Source organism: Streptopelia decaocto, assembly GCF_964273445.1.
Source record: "Streptopelia decaocto genome assembly, chromosome: 1".
Lineage (NCBI taxonomy): Eukaryota > Metazoa > Chordata > Aves > Columbiformes > Columbidae > Streptopelia > Streptopelia decaocto.
The window spans coordinates 102,664,469-102,682,641 of record NC_138663.1 but is presented as its reverse complement, the minus strand read 5'-3'; the positions used below and the strand labels follow the sequence as shown (position 1 = coordinate 102,682,641).

Below are 18,173 nucleotides of genomic sequence, written 5' to 3'. Positions count from 1 at the left end.
TTGCAGAGACTTTCAGGTTTGTCTGTGATGAACAGTAAATAGAATATTCCAGCTTATGGAAAGATGTCTGGGCAGACCCTGGAGCTGGCTTATCAGGACACAGCCCTGCTGATGCTGGGGTCATCCACGGCTCCTGGATCACCCTCTCCTTAAGGAGCAGGGAACCCCTCCCTGACATGCCCCCTCACTGCTCCTTCTTCTTTAGTTGTTGCAGTGGTCCCTGCTTTGGAGAGTTTGTTTCACATATACTGGGTTTTGAAATGAGTTCGTTTAGCTTCAGTATTAAAAGGGGTATGATTTCAGCACAGGATTACAATGCTGTAGTGCTGCTTTGTCAGATGATGACATAAAACCGGTATCACAGAACAGCACCAAGTGTTGTAAGTAATGCTTTCTTCATCACAGAAAACCCACAGGTTAAGTGATGTTGAGGCTCCTGGAGAAAAGTCTGGAAGTTTGTATCATGGGTTATCACAATAAAAGATTAAAATGATCCAAACACAAACCCCAAATCCTTTAATGCATTATGTCAGTAAGGCAGTTCCCTGCAGGCAAAACATCGTTGACCTCAGAGGAATAGGGAGAAACTGAATATGTTAATGACTCAAATTGATGTCAAAACATTTAATTATTTACTGAGGATGGGACTCCTCCAAATAATTACATGGCCAATATTACAAGAACATTTAAAAAAAAAAAAACATACAAGCTTTACATCATACTGTGAGTAACAAGAAGTTCAAGCCAGTGAGGACAGCTAACTACTTATTAATCTTTCCCCAGGCTCTTAAGATTTTTGGGGATCCTATAGAAAAGAAGCTGAGCATGAGCTCTCTAACCATACCAATGCACGTCCTTCCGTTTGGTCCCAACTGAAGGCCACCTGATGGACAAAGACACTGTATCTCCCCTTTGACTTCTTCACATCCATACTGGCAATTCGCCATGGCACATGACCTAGAACCTGAAAACAGTATTTAAAAGAACAAAACCAGCAAAATCTAGGCTGGGATCACATGCTTAAAATTTAAAACTGGATGAATGCAGAAAATAAATCAGAACAACAAAATTCCATTAATCACTTATCAAGATGTTCATGCACTAAAACATTAACAATTCAGCAGTCCATGAGGTAAATTGTAAATTCCCTCTCCCCTTCAATTTTTTCTTTCCTACCCTTATTCTTCCTTTTTCCTCTGTTCCCATTTCTGTGAATTCTTACTATTGCCTTTTCAATTCAGAGACAGAACTGCTCAAAGTAGAAAAAAGATTTTGCTTTTTTTAGATTTCCTTTTGTGACAATTTACCATACAAGAGTACTATTTGGTAGTGAAGTGTTTTTATTGCTTAGCATTACACATGCTTCTAGTAAAGAATTTGATTTAGAAAACTATTTAGCTTGATGGAGTTAGAAATTGTCCTTATTTTGATCCTTTATGAAACAGATACCTGAATCTAAAGAGGCACTATCCAGAATACAAGTCTTGGTTGCCTCAGATTGGTTAGGAGTATGAATTATTGGAGATGACTTAGCCTCTAAAGAGAACTGTAGGGGGTGTAGATCTTGTGTTAGAGACCTATGAGAGGTTAGAAAAGTAGGAGAAATGTATTAAGTATGTAGGGAGATGTTTCTAAAAACCTGAAGTTATCCAGAAAATGCCGCGATGCCAGGGAGAGAAGTAGTATTTGGAAGTGTTTACTGGAGCAGTTGGAGGTGCGTGCAAAGAAAATATTTCTAGCTACTCTGCTCTGGTATTGTTCAAGGAAACAGAACTGTATATAGGTTTTTTGTAAGTGAAAGGTCTGGAACACTCGTCAATTTATTAGAGACAGAAATCAACTGCAAGAACTTGAATACTGGCTACTGCTTAGGTAGAAAAAGATTGAAATTTTATTCTAAAAAGCAACATGTTTATTGTCAGAGGTACCAGCACTTTCAGAACAGTGCTTAATAGTGTATATACAAGACAATGATGTGTGCAGGTGTGTATATAGCCATATTGTTGTGATTTAAATATAAAATGTAATGCATTTTAGTTCTGTGTGCTATTAAAATTAATCTTTTTAATCTGTGCCAACATTGTTTTTCTCAGGCTGGTTTGTTTAGACTCTGTGGCTAAGTGATAAATATTGAAGGCCAAGATTTCATTTTATTTGTGAAAGCATCTTACTTTTGAATGAATGAGAACATACACAGCAGCAGGAGGTAAGAGGAAAAAAAAAACATACTGTAAATCATAATACTTTTTTACATTATCTACTTCCTAAGTGGCAATAAAGAAACTTACTAAAAGTTATTCTTATCTTATTAGCAATTGTCTGATTTTTCTTTCATTTGAAGTTCCTGTTCCTGGCTTTGGTTAGACACAATATTGACTTTGATGAACTGCTAATCAGATCTAGTATAGGAATTCCTGCAGAACTTGAGTAATTTTGTGTTAGGTACTAACCCACCAACTATTTTAAGCAATTGTTCTCTGTGACCCAAAGCCACATTCTTCTGATACCCTTCTTCCAGCTCCATGGTCCCTTGGCGTGGTTGCAGATAAACCTGCCTGCTCAGACTAGATGGACTTCATCTTGTGAAGGAGACCCACATCATAGAGAATTTGATTCAGAAGGAGCAATAATATGCTCAAAATGTTTGCCTGAATAAAATGGTGAGATTCTACAGTTGGTTAAATAACCTAACATTTCATCCAAGCACAAGCTTCAATTGGCATCAAGTGAAATGGGAGGCTAGTAGACTTAAACAAGAATAACTTCTACTTGAGTATACAGTTTGCTATGTCATTTCATAATCGTAGTTTCTGCTTAAGAAAATACAAGCTCTTTGCAATGGGAAGGTAGCAGATGGGTTGGGTTAATGAAGCACAAGCTGGATGAACATAAAGGTTTTTGCCTCCTCAACCAGAGCAGTCAAGAATGGAGAGTTCCCTTCTATGGGAAACGTTTTTTTTTCTCCCCTGAAATTTGGTTTTATTCTGTGTCAGTGTTTGTTGAGGTTCCATTGAAAAATAACATTTCTGTATGCCAAAGTGAAATGCAAGCTTTAGGGCTCACAGCTGCTCGGGCATTTTTTTTTCCTGTATACTTGACACTGGCCACTACTGCCACTGAGAAATTCAGAGTTTTGTGCTGGCTCAAGTAAGGGACGGTGCAACTACACATTTGGTAGAAATGGAGAGCTTCTTAAATCAAGAAACCAGTTCTGAATTAAGACTGACTTAAAAATAATCTGGCAGAAATGGTAAGTAACAGCCTGGATCTAGTTTCCTGACTTGGTTCAGAAGTGTGGTTGCAGCGAGTGTTCGTGCTCAGAGCAGGCAGAGTGTGGGATGAACGAGACAAAGCTGCCACTGGGCTTGAAGGGAAGTGAAACAGGACAGTCTACTGTGACTGTAGTTACGGCTTCTGCCAGCTTCAGCTGGCTATAAGACAGTGGCTTTACTGAAAACTGCTCGGAATATGATGTCAGCAGATACACAAATTATCTTGGAAGAAATGAAAGAAGTACATTTCCATTTCTCATGGATCTCAGGGACCCACAGCTGTTGTCTGCTGGTGATAGCCACAATGATTAGTAACACAGAGGCACAACACTGAGCTGTGATGCAGGGAAGGGAAACCCTCCAAAAGCTCTTCCTGCAGCAATTTCAGTCTCAAGGCCATAAAAGAGAAAGAGTAAGAGCTCTGGCTTTTCTGCCTGCCTCAGAGCTGCAGACCCTGCACTCCTGTGAGCATTTGCCAAGGCTGGGTATTCTTCCATTTATTCCAAAACTGACAGCAAACTTGCCAGATGGACACTCTGCCTGGTGTGAGATTGTCTCCAAGGTTTGAAGATCAAAGCCTTTCAGAGTTTATTGTTCTCTGTCATACCCATGGGAAAGATTGTGCTGCACCCCATTCAGTCAGGTCCATTGCTTTAGGAGAGGACTCTCGAGCAGATTGTTCAACTGCTGAGACCAGCTGGTTACCTTGTCCAACTGGTGCATCTGTTCCAGTCCAGTGGACTCTAGAAAGGGCTGCTACCATGTTACGTGGGGTTTTGTGAAATTCAAAGCCAAAATACCAGTATGAAACAGCTCAGGTGAAGAAAAAAGTGTCATTGAGAAATATGAAGCTTCCTTAGGTCTGAAAAATCAGGTTGGTTAAGAAAGCAGAATACTTTCCATTACAAGCTGACTTAAAGAAAAATAGGTAGAAACACAGTTTAGATAAGCCTTAGCTCAATGAACAAAAGTTTCCAAGAAGCTGACGCAAGTGTGGGAGGTATATCAGCACTCAGAGAAAGCAAATGATTCAAGGAGCACAGACAGATAAAGCAAGGAGTAACATCATGAAATTCAGCACATTAAAAAGTAGTCTATATTGGTGTTTTGCATGGGTAGTATCATTCATTCTTATTCAACAGATGAAATGGCAGGACTACACACCAAGGTTATACCATCTATCCTTTGTCTGAAGTGACGCCATCAAAGATTTATATTCCTAGCAGGACAAAAATTCCTCTGAACACCAAAATACAAATATGACCTAGTTTACTTTATCTATATACCGCCAAACAGAAAGACTCTTTCAGCTCCTGGGAGTACCAGAGAGCTGAGGTAAAGACCCTATCCTGAATAAGGTAAATCCATTCATCACAGGAAGAAAATCTGTTGGGATCAAATGTTATTAGATTATTTTGGTGTGCCTGTCCTCTCAGCTGTATTACTTACTTGTACATGTGCCATCTATAAGCATGTACCCGTTGAGACAATAGCACTTGTAGCTGCCATGTGTATTCATACATCTGTGTTCACAGGGACGTGGTTTCAGTCCACATTCGTTCAGATCTGCAGAAGTCATTGGAATGAAGTGAATGCTGGGTTTATATACATATATTCATACAGGTAGGCGGATAATACTGCCTAATGCCTTGAATTCCGCACAGTAAAATCGCCTGGATTGAAAATGAGCCAGCCCCTTGCAAGAGGAGGGTTTAGCAGACCGTCTGGCTGAAAGACTGCTAGCAAAACTGACATACACAGACTTCTACACCTGAAAAACCAATGCAAACTGGCCACATCTGGCAGCTTGTTAGCAAGAGGTGGAGGGGTGGGGAGAGAATTGTGGTTACTCTGTTTTCTGGGAGTTATTTTTCTGGATTTCTGTGATTTTAGCTGGAGATTTCAGCCTTCCAGCTGGTCTCTGTACTAGAAAGAAAAAAATGTGAGACTAAGACCAGCAAATCAGTTTGAGATAAAGTGAAACAAAGATGTATTTTTTTTTCTGAGCTATACATTAGTACCAAAGTTATCAGGGCAGGGCTGTCTACCAAAGATGAAATACAATACACAAAAATCATGGGACTTTAAGAAAGGGCAAATCTAAAACATCTTCTTCTCAAAATCCAGGATTTAAAAAGCTTTGCAGAAGCTAAATTTATTTCAAATTCCCAGTAGCTATCCTTCCCAGAGAGATAACCAGAATCCTAAAGAGTTCAATTTGTGTGGTAAAGACAGAGCAGTACTGACAATTGTATTGATCCTATGACAAGGCAACAACGTCTGTGCTTGTGACTTCTGAGAACTGGCACCTGGAATTTTTGTGTTTTGAAGCCTCATTTGTAAACAGGCAGAACTCATTAACAGAATGCACCAGCATATGAAGCCCATTCAACGTGTGTTTAACAGCCCATATGACCAATAGTACAATTTCAATAAAGATGCAACACTCCAAGCACTGAGTTTGTACAGCTCCACTTCCAATGGGAGAAGCATCTCTTCTCATGTCTATGCATCCTGCAGACTGCAAAAAAAACTGAGACCATTCAAAGCATAAACTTTGTTGAGGTTATACACATGCAGAAGTGCTTGTTACAGCTCAGTCCAGAGAAGAAAAAGAGGGTTGTGTTTTATTATTTAGACATAGGGTCTGTTTGAGAAAGGACAGCCTATCAGCTTGCAAATCACATTGGATTTTTTTTTGCTACTGTGGCTCCACTAAATAACCAAGACCCTCTTAACAAATAAACTAGAGGGGAACAAAAGAAATTCCACTTAGAGCACACATTTTCAAAAGTGCTTAGCTGCACCTATCTTGCACAATGCACAGTAATGCACAGATAGCATACCCAGCTCTTAAAGAGAAACTGTGGAGATAAGGTTAATTTAGCTCAGGCTCAGTGGCAGACTAATACAGTCCCCTTATCTCTGTTATTTTAGTTAGCTCATGTTGAGCTTGCTCAGCAGGGCACTCTGCTGTAAGAATAGACCAAGGCTGCATTGGCCAGTAAATTAAAAGTAGCTCTGAGCATTCCTGGCTGCTGGAACATGACCACATATGTGGCTATACTATTGAAATAGCTCTAGGACATTTCTGGCCACTTACTAAAAATCATTCTTGGCCATGCCTCGGAAGACAGAGCATCCCAGGGAGCTAAAAGGCAATTTGCACATGTCGGTCTGTGTGGTGCTTCCACCAAGTCTCAGACTTGGACTGTACTACCAAGTGCACAGAACTGATCTGCTTGCATGTGGAAGGCAAATCAAATCCAGCTAGAGTTACTGCACAGAAAATGCCTGAAAGCTGGGGGCTTCTCTGTTGCCTTTTGCTAACATTTAAGATGACAAATAATTTTTGAGGTTAAACTTCTGGGTTTAGAGGATGAAGGTGTGATACCTACGCATCTATTACACACAAGCATGGATGCTATTTCACTTTCCTCTCTAGTGGTACTGAGGAATTGACTTATTTCCCCGCAAGCAACGTCAAACACACAAAACATAGAGTTTTCCAAAATACGTAAGAATGTACCGTTATAGCATATTGCTTGAAATACATCGTCTAATAAATGGGTTGTTTTGACTCTGAAAAATATGGTTTTAGCATGTCAGTGCAATATCTTCAAGCAAAGACTGCAGGTGCTTAGGAAGGTAACAAGGACAGACCCATCCATTCGTGTGGCTTTTATGTCCTGCTTCCCCCACAGCACCTGCAGCTCACTCATCTGCAGTGCAGCAGGATGGCCCCTCCCTATGCACTGACCTGCTCTTTTCATCTGATTCAACACAGGGGTCTCATATATTGGAAGAGGAAAAATAAGCTGAGTTCTCACCAATGCATTAGCTGAAATATTTCCATGTCTAATTGCATGTTTATGGAGGGAAAGTGGTGCATTCAAAATTTATGACTATGCAGTTCTAAAGACTACCAGTTCTGTGTTGTCAAAAATACCAAGGAGCATATGCAAACAGATTGGCATTGGCCCAGGCAGCTTATGTCTAGAGTGTAATTGCATCTCTTTCTGATAAGAAGGTTAGTTAAGAAAGTAACTTGGGTTCCTGGTTAAAAAAATAAAATGGGTTCTGGATTTGAATTCCAGCTCTTCAAATACTTTCCTGTATAATCTCTCTATGCCTTAATCCTCTGACTAGAAATGTGACAGTTTACCCCTGTCATCAGCCTGCAGGAGATACATGAGAGAGATTCAAGCTTTTGTGTGCTGAAGGAGGCTTAGACCTGGAGATATAAGAACCTTAAACTCTAGATTCTTTTTGTAAACAAGAATACATCTTGTTGTACTATTTTGGAAGATGACACAATCCATAGTACAAGATAAGGAGACAGAATATCAAACAGTCTGCTTTCTGGAGTAATATCCCCATGTGCACAAACCTTGACTACAGGTTTTTCCTGTAAATCCAGGGAAACATTTGCATTTGTTTGGTCCTGTGCACTCGCCATACTTGCAGCCATGTCGACAGATAGCTAGAGGAGTCAGGCAGGGATAGTAGAGAGAAAAAGAAAAAGTTAGAAATACTCTATTCGAGAACTTTGGCCCTGCTTAGTTGCCTAAAATCTTCTTGCATGAGTTCAATATCCTCCATACTTCTGCCTCTAGTTTGGGCATGGTAGCTACTGATTGGCACTTTACTTCTTCCGGAGAAAAGTGACACTGGCATGAGTGGGTGCTTTTCCAGGTTTGTGAAGATCTGGAAAATAAGGGACTCCTTTCAGCTCTCTCTTACAATACTTTTCCAGGTTTGGACCTCCTTACAGCTGGGAAACATGTCCATCCCATGGTGGAACACCCAGAGTACCTCTGGCAACTACCCTTACCACATATCACAATAAATATTATTGCATAAGGTTTACAATGACTTGAGAGGGTTGGGAGTAGCCTGAATGTATTAAAAAGTAAAGGTTTTCTAACTCTTAGCCCTCTGGATCATTAGTCAGAAATTAAATGCTGACTTTTATAAGGCTTAAAGGTCCTAAAGTCAATGTGATTGTCTACATGAGGATTATTCAGGAAAAGAAAACCAAATATGCATTTAAATTGCAACTAGCTCTAGAAAAACAGCAAAATATGCAGGATGCACTAGGATGCGCATCCTGCTACCTTGTGTAATAAAGCTGCTGTGTAAACTACAGGAAAAAGGAATGTCACAGTGTTAGTTACTATATAGTAAAATTCTTAATTAAAATTCATAATGCCGAATTCAAGTATCTTCCCTATGTTTAAAAATTCATTCATATGTACTAGCTCTGCAGATTATTTCAGTGCTATCCACATCTCTGAATGCAATGTGGCATAGTGTGAGACTAGCTGAGTGTTAACACTGAAGCAGAAAACACCACTGCATCTGGATTTACAGTATAGATCAACACTACAGTTGGCTTAAAGAAATCTGCCAAAGAAAATCCTTAAAAGTTCATGAAAACTAAATTTTACCAAGAAAGCTCCCTATTGCTTTACAGCAAGACAACTTACCCCACTGGCTGATCGAAGTTATGTTTGTCAGTTTTCCATCAAGTTATTTATTTGCATCAAAACTAAGGTGCTATTCAGCAATGCATAAATATTAATAAAGGTATTAATAATTTTTTCCTTTTTTGAACTGTCACCCTATATATACAGAACAGAGCATCTTTCCCTTTTAGAAGTCAGTCTGTTCATTGTCAGCAATGAATAACCTTAAGCCTATGTTCAAATTCAGCAGATATAGAAATCCAAACTCTCTGGGACAACAGATGCAACATCTGAGAAAGATTCCTAAAACATGTATTTCATGCTTTGATGTGTTTTGCCCATGAACACATAGAGAGAGACTCCACATCACCTTCTCCTTGGGATCTATAGACCTTTAACAAATTAGAAACATCTTTAGAGACATTGACTCTTCATTGAGCCAAAGATCCACAGACCAGAATGCTGGCTGGCTTCCCAAGCTCAGGACATGTGCACTTATTGATTGGGTTTTACTGATATTTTTAGTAAGTTAAAACCTCCTGGTTCTCAGACGTTGTGTATTTATGAAGAGAAAAGATACCGATTGACTTGACAGCTGTAACAGTATAGGCACGGACCAGGGCTGTGCAGGAGGTGAGAACAGATGGTCCCTTCTGGATCTAAGGTTTTTTGAATATATATTTTATTGTTTGGTGTTATTTACCCGAAGTGTTTGTTTGGTTTGTTTTTTTTGAGGACATGGTCTCTCAAACATGTTTTATTCACTCTCTCACAGGTTAAGAGATTTCACTCCTCAGAAGGTTTCTTTCTGTGACTTCTGGTAGACATATATGAAATCCCTTGATTAGTACCAAGTACACAACTGTGGAGAGGAAACAAGCATAAAGTGTTAATGTTACCTTCACAGTGGCCTTTGTTGTTCTTTTTCCAGCCATAACAGCAATCCAACCTAGAACCGTAGCGACACATGCCAGGCTGGCTCACAGTCACCAGCTGCTCACGGGCTCTTGAGCTGCATAAGGAAGGATAAACACAGGCCAGACACACTTTAATCCCTTGCTCCATACATTTCTTTCTACATTTTCCTCATGTTTTATCCACTCTCAGGCATTTTCATTTCACCAAACCATGGAGAGTTCAATAGTGTTCCTGGACAGGAATGTAAAGTTGTGTTTGGTTGGAGAAACAGGGAAGATGGGAATGTTTCACCTGCAATATATTAACTGTGCAACATAAATCCTTTCTAATGAGAAACATGGAAAAGGCAAAAAGTACAGTCTGGTCCCTTGCTAGAATGAGTAATTTTTAATATCAGTGGAATCAATGGGACTGCCCTAGCCTGCATCATCTGGATTGGATACGTGATGCCATACCTGAGAATGTTGTTGTTTTGAAATACTGATTCTACAGAAAAGCAGTTTTCTGAACATCAGTCAGTCCCATAAGAGCTAGTGACTTACAGGCTTATAGCCACTGAGCATTTGCAAATTGGTTGCGTAAGTGCAGACAGTCCCATGCATTCTGTTTGCAGGAGACTCCCTAACCATGCAAATAAATGTTAATCTGCCAATAAACCCAGTGGGTTAAAAGTCACTGTGCAGATCAATGGCTGCACAACTTGGAAAACCCGCAACATTGGTTGCCAAAATTATAAGTCTGATGGAAATCCACAACGGCTGCTGCAACGGCTGCTGTGACTCTGGTTCTCTTCTTCCTCTGCTTGCTGTTTCTTAAGTTCTCCATTACCACATACCTGTCCCCTTTATGAAATTCTCTTCTTTATCCAAAATCCTTTGTCCGCACTGCTTTTTCCATGCCATAATTTAAAATACACTTTCTTCAAAGAGTCCAAAGTGTTGTTTCTGACACAGAAAATACTTTATCTGCGAGAACTTCTCAGCAAGTGATTTGGGGTATTGAGGTGGACAGCACATAGCAACAAACACCCTCATGGTGGGGAAAAAAACACTTAAAAATCAACAGGCCAGGAACTTCTACATTTTTTCAGTCCGATGCACAGCAATGGCATTGCTTTATCACCCTACAGCAGTGCTTTGCACATATCATAGAATAACAGACTCACAGAATGGTTTGGGTTGGAAGGGACATTAAAAATTGTCTAGTTCCAACTCCCTTGCAGGGACACCTTTCACTAGACTGGGTTGCTCAAAGGCCCATCCAACCTGGCCTTGAACAGTCCCAGGGATGGGGCATTCACGATTTCTCTGGGCAGCCCATTCCAGTGCCTGATGATCCTCATGGTGATGAATTTCTTCCTTCTATCTAATCTAAATCTACCTTCTTTCAGGTTAAAGCTATTACCCTTTCTCCTGCCACTACATGCTCTTGTAAAAAGTTCCTCTCCAGCTTTCTTGTGTCTTCCTGTGCTTACCTGTAAGAGTTGCTCTCTTATTGGAACAGCTACTGCAAAAGTCACTATGGCAAACTAGAAGAATAAATATATGCATACACTTGAAAGATACAAGATGTTCCTCCAGAGTTTTCTTTAGTAGTAGAACCACTGGAGAGAGAAAGGAGTTCAGACGGGATTCAAGAACTCATGTATCTGAGATGCCCTGAATGAAGAGGTGGTTTTTGTGTCATCTGGCAGGTAAAAAGCCTTCGGTGTTGGAACAAATTGTTCAGAAGTCACCCAGCCTTTGCCACCAACCCTGTGATGCAGTTTACAGGAGCACAGCTTCAGACAGAAGAAAAAGCATATTGAACAGCTATGACCCCTGGATGTGTGTCTATTAGAAAACAGCACCCTGCCTCTGGATTTATAGACAATGAAATAGCCTTTTTAAATTTAGTTCATCCAAATACTGCTGGTTTACATCACTTCCAAGTATACAGGTTAAAGAACATATGTTCTGATTATGTGTTAGGAAGTGGCCTTGAATTCACCTGGACAGTAAATGTATATTCTGCTAACACCCCAGAAAATTCTCTTGAATGCAGCTCGATAATGTTGTGATTTCCCTAGAAGGTTAAAATGCCTGAAGGATGGAGGAAGCAGGACCGTATCAGTTTCCAAAAGGTGCTCATTTCCACAGGAAGTCAAACTCATTCAGTAACGTTTTATTTAATAATTCACTTCAAAATCAAATAACGAAACTATCTTCACAATGTATACAATATCTCACAAGATTTCAGTACAAACTTCTCTTAAAGCTGGGAAATGTTCCACAAAACTGCAAATAAAATTAATATAGATGAACTTTATAGATACTACCCTGAAGAAGGTCTTTCACTTGTTCCAACTTCCACAACAAGCACAAATTTAAAGCCTATCTTTGGCAGTGGGATCGGTCAGCTAGATTATTGAGACCCCCCTCTTGATTCCAAAATCTGGGAGGAAAACCAGTTTTTCCAGGTTAGTCCCTCAGAATCATAAAGAACCACCAGCCATCAGTTCATCTATTGCTGTCAGGAGTTCAGCACTTTGTGCAAAAGAAAGATTATTTAGAAAGAGGAGATCCTTTCAGGCAGGTGCATCCTTTCCAGGAGGATGTTGCAAGGACCCTACTGGACGTTGGGGTGAAGCAATGCAGACTGGAGACATCGAATGTTTCTGATCCCTGCTTATAGCATGTTTTTATAGGATTTCACAGGGAGTCCCTAGGGGCCTGAGTGAGATTTCTGTGCTTGTCACCATCTGTTCGGTGTGCAAAAAATGTCTGGCCTTGAAGAACCTGCAGCCTGAATATGTGACTGAAGAAGAAAGGCGAGAGAAGGTAGACTGTGCAGGTCAGATTGCTATGCAGGTCAGTTGCAAGAGCAGTCTCCACATTTCTAGCGAAGAACTCTTTCCTCCCAGAGTCAGCAGCTTACAGCACTGGTGCTAAAGGTGACAAGTGTCAGACTGAGCCATCCAGGGTGTCCAGGTGTCCTGGTTTTGGATGGGATAGAATTAATATTCTTCCTAGTAGCTGGTATAGTGTTGTGTTTCAGATTTAGAGTGAGAATAACGTTGAGACTACATCAATGATCTAATTGTTGCTAAGCAATCAAGGACTTTTCTTCTTCTCATGCTGGCCTGTGAATTAGCAAGAAGGGAGCGCACAAGAGTCTGAGAGGGGACACAGCCAGGACAGTTGACCCAAACTGGCCAAAGGGATATTCCATGCCATAATATGTCATGCTCAGTATATAAGCTGTGGGAAAAAGCAGGAAGAGGGGAGGACATTTGGAGTGGTGGTGTTTGTCATCCTAGGTAACTGCTAAGTGTGACGGAGCCTGGTTTTCTTGGAGATGGCTAAACCTCTGCCTGCCCATGGGAAGCAGTGAATGAATCCATTGTTTTGCTTTGCTTGTCTGTGTAGCTTTTGCTTTACCTATTAAACTGCCTTTATCTCAACCCACAAATTTTCTCACCTTTACTCTTCTGATTCTTTCCTCCATCCTACCGGACGGGTGAAGAGGAGATGAGTGAGTGGTTGTGTGGGGCTTAGTCACTGGCTGGGGCTAAACTGCACCACCAGGCAGCAGAGAAATAATCTATTTTATGTGACTGTGACATTGCTGACACCAGTAGGATGGGATTTTGCAAAGAACATTAAAGATTAATAATAAGAACTTCTACAATAAGCCAGGGCCTCCTTAGTTGAGGTAACAGAAAGAAAAAGCTGGCTGTATTAGCTGTCACAAGATCACTGTGAGCCACTAGCACCATTATAGAATAGGTGGGACCCTCAGGTGTTCCAGTCAAAATTCCAGGAAAGTTTTACTGCTGCCATATGAGATTGTACTGTGTACAGTTCTTAGCATCCATGGTGAAGAGATATGAATTATATATGGTATACATGATGCTGAAAGCTATGAAGAAGAACCTGTTTTACAGAGGATGAGAAGAACTTGGCTTCAGCTGAACAAACCGAAAAACTGAGAGAGGGTCTGATTGCTTCCTACTACATGTCAGGCAGCTCCCAAAGAGAAAGAGAAGAGCTTGTTAAGAGCTAAATTTATATAAATTTGCTCTTTTGCTACTGTCCATTAATACTTTGAGGGGGTTACAAGAGTACAAACACAGCCAGGAGAGGGGTAAGAATCTCGAAGAGCATTGAAGAACCATGAGAACAATTCCTACCTAATTTTTATTAGGTAGGTCTCTTTCGCAAACCGAGAAAGACCTAATGTTGCCTGTAATGATATAAACATAGGCATGAATGAAGTTACATCCCTTTTACTCAGCTGCTGCTGAAAAATAATTCTGCATCTCTGGAGTAATATGAAGATTATTAATTCTATTTCCAAAGAAATCAGATCATTTCAGAGCAAAGCATTCTGATACTGGCCAGGACTGGGTAAGTACAGATAAGTACATACCTACAGTGGCATGAGCAGCAACAAAATAAACTGGATGTGTGATATGAGGACAGACCTTAACCTACTACACAGGAGCTTTGACTTCTTGCAGTGATTTACTTAATTTGATAATAAAAAAAGAAAACTTACGTATTTACAATAGTGTTCAGAAGCTTAATGTGCTCCACTCATCAAGTGGCTAGGTAGACCTTCCAGTACCACAAGTTTGATTGATAGGGTAGGACTGATATCCCCAATAGCTTAAATACACAAAAATTTCACAGGAAAATATTACAAGCACAATGATGGGTGAATGAGGGAGAATAAAGCACACCTGAATGCTGGGACTTGCTTGTCCAACAGACTCCCTTTGCCACCCTCCAGCCTCATTTTTGTTGTTTCATTCTATAAAGTATGAAAACAGTTTTACATTTATCAAAATTAGTTTATGACCTATGCTAAATCCAAGCTACTAAAAGTATCTGTACACCAATGGGCAGTCAAAAATTTCAAATATAATAACTGGGCTGACAGCTTGGCTGGACTGCAATCTTCATTAGCAGCCATTTTACCAATAACAGCTAAAATAAAAAGTAAAAATACCAAGAGTGAAAAATGTTACTTCTCGTGTTCTCCTGGCCTATGATCATGAGTGGTGGATGCCCTGCCTGAACTGAGTTATGTGACAGTGACAGCTGCAGAGGATGAGTGAGCAAATCTTCAAATGCCTGATTTACCCAAGTAGGTAGATAACAAAAGTCAGATATGATCTGAGTTAATACAGTGAATATAGGTCATACTAATATTCTTTTACAAAAGTTTTCTCTGGAAAGGAACACTTACAAGCTTTACTGTTTGTTTGTTTGTTTGTTTGTTTGTTTTCCCTTCAAGACACAGCTGCTGAATAGATTTAGTGCACTGTTTCCATAACATCTCTCCAGGACACTTTTGGTCAGCTCTTGCACATACAGTAGCTGCCTGCTGCTGAGGGGGTGGCAGGGGGAAGGTCTCAAATACATTATTACCAGCTTCCAGTTAGCTTCAAAGATGGCATATTATCCCTTTATTTAATTTTCCTTTAAAAAGCGATTCTGGACATTGTTGCTAGCAAAAAAACTAAAATTTTGATCAACTGTTCTATTTAGAAGGACAAAAGGTGGTATTTTGCAATTTAGTGATTTGAAAGAAATTCTTAAAAAGTCTGTTATGATTGTATGTCATCCAGAGATACATTTGAACACTGTGAAATGAAGCCATAGGGTTCTTTTGTTGTGGCAGTTGGTTGGGTTTTTTGAGGTTTGGTTTGATCAGATTTTTTTTACACAAGCTTATTTGAAAGGTGACTCCCTTCTAGAAAAAGGTTAAACTGTAACTGTATTAAGTAAAATCAAAAAAGTGTCACCTATTAGCTTTTAATCACTGTATCTTAGACAGCCCTTCAGCCAATTTCAGGCAGTCAACATGACAACAGTCTTACTTCATTGTGAGTCCCTCCCAAAACACCAAATCAGTTTTAGCTTGAGCTTGCAGAAGTTCCTTTAAAGTACACTTTTAAGACACAAAAATAATCTTAATTAATTCAATTTTCCCAAACTTATTCTAATTTTTACTGTTTCCTGGTCCGAGCTCTTCAGAGCCCATAGGATTTTTCGTCCTTTTAAATTAGTATCCCTTGTCATCCAAGACTTCCATCAAGATGTTGGAAAATCTCTTCTTTCCCCTTCCTCCCAGTGCAAAAAGCAGAATGATAACCTTGGGAGATGAGAGATATGCCACCACCTTCATCTGACATCACCTTGGACAAGAAAGGCTGTAGAGCAATCAGTCTTAGGCAGGTTGTAGGTTTCCCATAGATTTTACATCTTACTGCCAAATAATATCTTTTTTACTGAACACATCCCGCTTTGATTCAGCTAACTCCAAACCACACTTTATTCTGGAAGGAGATAATGCTCTTATTTTGCTGTTTCACATCTTTCAAAGTGTTTGAAATGCAAATGTACAACATCAAGAAATAACTAGCATGAACATTTAAATGGAGCTCTGCTTTGAGAAAAAAATGTGTTTCATATAAGAGCAGGTCTGGGGTTTATAAACTGCCAGTTCCTGAGGAGATGATCACTTGATGGCCCTGCATGTGCTGGAGCAAAATGCTGCCACTTGTTGATCATAAACATTCCCATCCACAAATTTGGTACTAAAAAAATAAACCACAAAACATCTTGAAGGCTTCATCTCCAGTTGCTGTGAACTCTCCTTTTAGTAGCTACTCTCTTGGTGCAGCAGTTGTGGCCTTTCATTTGCTTCTGTAGAACTGGGAGGGGGAACATTGGAATGGTTTTATCTGGAGTAAATCTCTCTCAAAATCTCATTTGGTTTCTGGAGTGTATCTGTCTCTGCAGAATACAACAACTGTAACGACAGGCTGATTTTAAAGCCAGGAATCTATACTTACAAAATTCCTCAGTAAACACCACTGGGTGATCTCTTATTACATTCATTCATAAAGCTGTTGGAAATGGCAATCACTGATAGATTCATGGTTTGTGTAGGTATCAAAATAATCCAGGTGGGAAACAAGAGCTCACACAGGTGGTGTTATGTAATAGATACTCAGTATTGGGTTTTAAATGGTGATTTGAAAGCATCTGTTTATACAAGCAAACCAAAGGCTGGAGCAGCTCGCACCTTTCTGTATGCGGTGCAGCTGTTCTCACCGTCTGCATCTGCAATAGTGCGCTGAAGTTACCATTTTTCCCAGAGTACAAAAAAACGCCTCACAGCTTTGGTCTGATCCCTTCCAGGGGAGCAGCACCCACGCCAGCTACAAAACCTTCCCTGTCCCGCGACCTCCGTTCAGCACCACGGAGCCGGGCGCGGCAGTACCCGCTCCCGCCCCGGGAACCCGCCGCCGGGGCGAGCCCTACGGACACGGGTGTCCGAGGGACTCTCGTACACCCGCGACAGCGGGCGAGCACCGCAGCCCCCGGCACGGCCACACGCGGATCCGCTGGCCGAGCGCTCGCACCCAGCCCCGACCGGACCGCACACAGGAGCGCGGCAGCCCCGGGCCCCCACCTGCCCGCCTCCCCGCCCCGCCGTCCCCGCTCACCTGCCCGCGGCGGCCAGCCCGGCGGCGAGGAGGGCAGCGAGTAGGGCGCCCACGGGCGCCGGCACCATCGCCCGGCCGCGGGGAGGCGGCCCCGGCCCCGCGGCGGTGAGGCGGCGGCTGGCTGGGCCTCGGCGGCAACGGGACGGGAGACTCCACGGGCGGCCGCCGGGACGGGGCTGTATAACCTGGCGGGGCGGGGCGGGCCCGCCTCCGGCCGCGCTCACCCCACGCGTCCCACACGCCCAGGGACGGGGCGGGCAGCGACCCCCGGGGCGGGCAAGCGGCACCACCGGGCGAGCGGGACCGGGAAGGTGGGGGAGAAGAAGGGCTCTGCGCCACCGGGAGGAGGGCAGGCTGCAGCCCGGGAGACGCGGCCCCACGGGAAAGCCCTGTCAGCCCGGCGGGCGATGGCGCCCCCTGCCCCGCACCGAGACCGGGCGCGGCCGCTGTGGGCTTGTTCTGAGCACCAACTGGCGCTGTCCCGTGGCAGCTGCCTCCGATGGCACCCACCGACCGCCGCGGCACCTCTGCGCTGGGTTTCCGCCACAGGGAAATAACATTGGCACGGAAAGATTTGAAGGTTTTGCCTTTCAGGTGGAGGACCTTCCGTGGCTTTATTTGGTTTACGCTGCTGAGGCAGCTTAGCTGCCCTGGGCTGTTTTTATTTATGCTGCTAATGTTAACTGGTAACATTACTTCTTGCTAGCTAGTCCTGCGGGTTTGGTGTTGGTGCCACGGTGTGTGAAGTGCTGCAGCTCCTTGGATACCTTCCTAGGATAATGCTTGACATTAGAGGGTGCCGGGTTTCATGTTAGTAGGGTGTTTTGTTCGGTTGGTTTGTTTGGGTTTTTATTTGTTTGTGGTTTGTTTGGGTTTTTTGTTTGGTTGTTTTTTTTAGGTTTGGTTTTTTGCTTGTTTGTTTGTTTGTTTGTTTTGACCCCGGATTAAGAGCTCTTATCATTTTGCAGTGATGGAAAAACTTGGTCAATATGTCGCTGATGTTTGCTAGAAAAA

General features: G+C 41.8%; 1 protein-coding gene across 2 annotated transcripts in view; it reads right to left on the bottom strand.

The window, feature by feature from the left end:
- EGFL6 (EGF like domain multiple 6) overlaps positions 1-17,288 on the bottom strand; it is a 46,282-nt gene extending 28,994 nt beyond the window's left edge. For both annotated transcript variants that reach the window (XM_082076195.1, XM_082076196.1), the window contains exons 1-5: positions 17,160-17,288; positions 9,640-9,752; positions 7,663-7,755; positions 4,722-4,838; positions 845-964 (exon numbers count right to left, since the gene is read on the bottom strand). In XM_082076195.1, coding sequence (XP_081932321.1) covers positions 845-964; positions 4,722-4,838; positions 7,663-7,755; positions 9,640-9,752; positions 17,160-17,227 — 511 coding nt within the window. In that variant the 5' untranslated portion in view covers positions 17,228-17,288. The remainder of the gene's footprint in view (positions 1-844; positions 965-4,721; positions 4,839-7,662; positions 7,756-9,639; positions 9,753-17,159) is intronic.
- Between the last annotated feature and the right edge of the window lie 885 nt (positions 17,289-18,173).